Below are 4,791 nucleotides of genomic sequence, written 5' to 3'. Positions count from 1 at the left end.
ATTTATATAAAGAGTTATTGCATTTAACAGAATCAATCACATATACAGATGAGACACAGGATTGAAGCCAATGGGGCAGACAGAAGGGGAAGCATCATGTTAATTACAACCCCCAACATCCATATGATAATTGCCTGACAATGGTCAGAGCGACACCCTTCTGTCTGAGAACATTTTGTAGAAACCTAGATGCATAAATTCCCATCATATATATTGTTATATACTGTTTTTTTAACTATACTTTAGCTTGTGAATTTTGCCCAGGGATCAATAGTTTTATTTAACCCATTATAATGATAATATATTTTAATATTCAATTTATTTTGTATTCATTTTAAAGTATAGCTATCAGAAAAATGTAAAATGAAGAAATAATATTTCCCTCTGAGGTATTGTAGTAAAACAGGAAATTGTATTTCACAAGTGCCATTGTACAATAGTACAGTAATTCATCAAATATAGGGCTACTACATTTTGCTTTGTAATATTTTTTTACATCATTGAAAAAACAACTACCCAGAGTATAACCTTGAATTTATAGTCAGATAAATTGTGAGGACAGACAAGAATAATTTGGCAGTCATTTGTCAGACAAAACTATTTATTATGAAATGTATTATCAAAAAAATACATAATAACATAGGATATAAAAAATAAAGAACAGTTTTTTACAAATGCAACAATAACCTGTCTTTGAGAGTACAACAACTAATACTTTTTTGCTTTTTCGAATTCTCTGGAATGAAAAAACACATCTTTCAATCATTTTGTCGTAACTTGTGTGTGTTCCAGTAATCACACCATCCTGTCCTGCCAAGACACACTGCCCTCAGGAGAGTTGAAGAAGGTGCAGAAAGCCTCCCTCACATTACAGGCCTCTCTTGATGCCCTGTTTCCTCCCATGTTTCTCACTGGTGCCATGTGTCTTCCTTGCTGCTCTTCCTCATCCAGCAACCTCTGGTTTTCACTAGGGGCCAGCAGGAAGTTGTGTAGGATGCATGCAGCCACCACAAGCTTGTCCACGTTTTTCGGGTGCAGGTTGATGCGATGATGGAAGATTCTCCACCTGGAGGCCAGAATGCCGAAGGCATTTTCCACCACCATCCTTGCTCTGGAAAGTCTGTAGTTTAAAATCCTCTTTTGTTGAGTGAGGTTCTTTCCAGGGTATGGTCTCATCAGGTATGGCTTGAGTGGGAAAGCTGCGTCACCCACCATGACGAATGGCATCTCACCCAGGTGAGCAGCACCAGGTAGAGAGGTACTGGTTGGAACATGAAGTGTTCTGGCCTCCAGTCCTTTCCCCAAATCCGATCCGGCATACACCCCACCATCACTTGTTCTTCCGAAGTCCCCCACTTGAATCACTCGGAACCTGTAGTCAGCATCAACAAGTGCCAAAAGCACTATGGAAAAAGTCTTCTTATAATTGAAGTACTGACTCCCAGACAGTGGTGGTGCTTGGATGACGATGTGCTTTCCGTCTATTGCTCCCAAGCAATTTGGGAAATTCCATTTTTCCCAGAATCCTTGTGCAACCTCCTTCCACGTGTCTTCTGTTGGCCTGGGTAGGAACCTCTCCATCATCATTTTTTCAATGGCTGCACACACCAAATGGACAGCTTCTCTCACAGTACTGCATCCTAGGCGATAGCTGAATGCTAGGCTGACCAGTGAGTCCCCGGAAGCCAAGTATCTGTGAAGGGAAAAACAAGCAAAGAATTAATAAGTGAAATCATTTTATTAATCGGAATCTATTCTTTTTTTCAGTCGACGTTTGCAAGGCGAAATGGAAGTCACTGAGGGATGCTTTCGTCAAAAACCGGAAGAAGTCCATCCCCAGTGGATCTGCAGGTGGCTCGCAGAAGGCCTGGAAGTATTCAGATATAATGTCCTTCATTTTGCCATATATACAGCAAAGGAGGTATGTATGCACATTTTTTTATTTATATAATTGTGTAACTTTGTAATTTGTCATGATGTATTGCAAAGGGTATGAAAGACTTTATTTTAAATTACATAAATATGTTCATATTGCATAAATTAATCCCAGGAAAAAATATTTTAATTGATTTCATGTTGTTGTTTCTTTTAATATAGTTCTACAAGCAGCTTGGGAAATCCTTCCCCATTAGAAGAGATAGAGAGAGCATCTACACCAGGAGCAGCATCTGGATATTCAGGCCCACGCACACCCACACCACCTACAGCCCCACCACCTCTGGTACCCACAACCTCTGCAGAGAGGAGGCCCTCTAGGTCCCGTAGCCCCCAGGGATCCACACCAGCAGCGGCGGCCCAGCGTTCCACAAAGAGGAGGCCACAGAGCACAGACCTTGGGGAGCAACTAATTTCTCTACTGCAGGAACCTCCAGCCACACCACATATGCCAGACTCAGAGCTTGAAGAGTCATACTACTTTGCTCTGAGTCTGGTGCCTATGCTACAAAGGCTGGACATAGACAGGAAACATCGGGCAAAAATAGCTATTTTAAACACCTTCCATAGTCTTCAAAGAGAGAGTACACAACCACAGGAACATTGGCAGCCAATTGTCCATCCCCCCACGTCACAACACTCCACTCACACCTCCAGGCCAGTAGCCCTTCGGCCAACTCCACCCCAACCCCCACAAGCCCAATCAACAGGGCCATTCCCAAACATGCTGTTCTCCAACAGTGGCTCTGCATGGCAGGATGGGTCTCAATATGAAGACTTGTAATTTATATTGTTTTTACTGTAAATAGTTCCTTTTTTGTGTTGATTTGCTGTTATTTGATGTTGGTGTTTAAAATGTTGTTTTGGGTGATATGTTTCTAATTAAAACGTTTATTAAATTTGTGGTCAGTGATTTATTGTCTGTGAAATGGGCATCTTACCTCAGTGCAACAGCCAGTCTCTGCTTGGGTTCTATGGCAGCTCTGAAATGTGTGGATTGTCTGGTCAGTTCAGGGCCCAGGAGGGACAGCAGTTCATCCATCTGCTCTGCACTCATCCGAAAATATTGGTGATGTCGTTGGCTGTCCAGCCTCAGCTCAGCCACGAGGTGATGAAAATCACCTTGTTGTCTCCTTTGCTGGTTGAGGGGGTGCACCCAAAACCGGCTCCTTCTCCTCCCCCCATCCCCCCGTAGTCTTTCAAGTAGGAGAATACATGCCAGCGTTCTCCTCCGGTTTACAGGCACTGTAAATTATATATATATACAATAATTATGATGATGAATGCATATTTTGTTACCACTAAAATACAGCAACACATCTTTGATTCATGTCGTTTATAACTGGAATATTACAATTATTATTAACTGTGTCTGTAGTCTACAACACAACAACATAGGAAATAACAACAATAAACCCGATTTAAACAGACACAAACATAAACCATTTAACTACGTAGCCTACTTACTTGTAGAAGTACAAAATGTCCAGGAAATATTCCAAAATCAACAACAACTGCGAGGCTGCACACACGACGCTCCGCTTCCGCAACGTTTTGAAACGCGCCTGGTGTGTTAGGTCGCAGGAGGAGGTCGCAACGTGGCGCAGCCATAGCGCAGCGTGGCGCAGACGCTCCTGGTGTGTTTAGGGGGTCAGACTCACACACACACAAGACACAACCAGCTGTGTCAAATCCCAGGGGCGGTCCACACATTTCACTAGCCAGGGGGCCCCACTGATAGATGGAGGGATTTGGGTCCAATCGTTAAAGATTGGGAGTCAGTCACTGATTGGGCACCTACACACACAGAATATGTCATGTACTCTATGTCACGTGACGTGTATCAAAGGAAAATGTGCACGAACGTAGCCGTTCTGCGCACATTGCTGTTGGTTGAGGATAAGGTAATTCTCATATCTCTGAGCTTCCTGCCGCGCTTTCAGATGTGCCATACTCACTCTGGGCAGCTCACAGATATGACGTAGGTTTAATGTCCACGTTCCGTACCGTACTCATTAAAACGTGAAGCTGTTGATGGCATTCGGCCAGTGTTTACCTCTCTGCTTAAACAAGGGGTCATTATTCCGTGTAACGATTCCAGTGTTTCCTGTCAAAAAGATCAGAGACAAACCTCCTGACGAGTGGAGATTTGTCCAGGATTTACGATGTAAATGCAGCTGTGCATGCACGCTCGTCCGGGATTCTTATCTGATTATTTCCCAAGTTCCAGCCTCTGCAACATATTTACTGCCATAGATGTCTCAAATGTTTTTTTTTTCCAGTGTTACACAAAGACAGTACATTTTTGTTCACATTTGAATATAATGGTAAACCTTACACATTCACACGTTTGTGTTAAGGCTAAATGGTCATGTCATTTCAGGAGAGGGGAAAACGCTTTCAGATAAGCGTATTGCATTGCTCTGCCAAAACCTGTCACTAAGCGACAGATGATGTCATTATTGCGTATGTGTTCATAACACACGGCTGTTGTTATGCTTGCTGTGACGTTACATTAGTCCGTTCTCTGCTTGTAATTATGCCGTTACAAGCTTCAAAGTTGTATTTATCATCTGAATTTGCCGAAACAAGTTTAATATTCTGAAAGCCAATACTTTGAAGATGTATAAGTGAGGTGTCTTGAGTAGTCAAAATTACCTACAAATCATTGTACACACGTGTACATATTATTCTATTTTTATGCAGCTCTGTGTGATTTTGTAGCTACAATTCAGACTAATACACTACCAGAAGTGGAATCAGTACTCAGATATTGTAGTGAAATTAGAAGTACTCAGATATTGTACTTAAGTAAAGGAATAAGTACTCAGATCTTGTACTTGAGTAAAAGTAGAA

The 4,791-nt window shown here is 42.0% G+C and overlaps 1 protein-coding gene across 1 annotated transcript; it reads right to left on the bottom strand.

Annotated features, from left to right (window-relative positions):
• Positions 1-792: 792 nt before the first annotated feature.
• On the bottom strand, positions 793-3,520 carry LOC117451050 (uncharacterized). The gene is made up of 3 exons (XM_034089134.2): positions 3,403-3,520; positions 2,877-3,180; positions 793-1,693 (listed from the first exon to the last, which is right to left on the bottom strand). Coding segments are annotated over exons 1-3 (1,203 nt in total). The 5' UTR covers positions 3,404-3,520; the 3' UTR covers positions 793-795.
• Positions 3,521-4,791: the final 1,271 nt, after the last annotated feature.

The sequence above is a fragment of the Pseudochaenichthys georgianus genome, chromosome 8 (genome assembly GCF_902827115.2).
Source record: "Pseudochaenichthys georgianus chromosome 8, fPseGeo1.2, whole genome shotgun sequence".
NCBI lineage: Eukaryota > Metazoa > Chordata > Actinopteri > Perciformes > Channichthyidae > Pseudochaenichthys > Pseudochaenichthys georgianus.
This window is presented reverse-complemented; position numbering and strand designations above follow the sequence as displayed.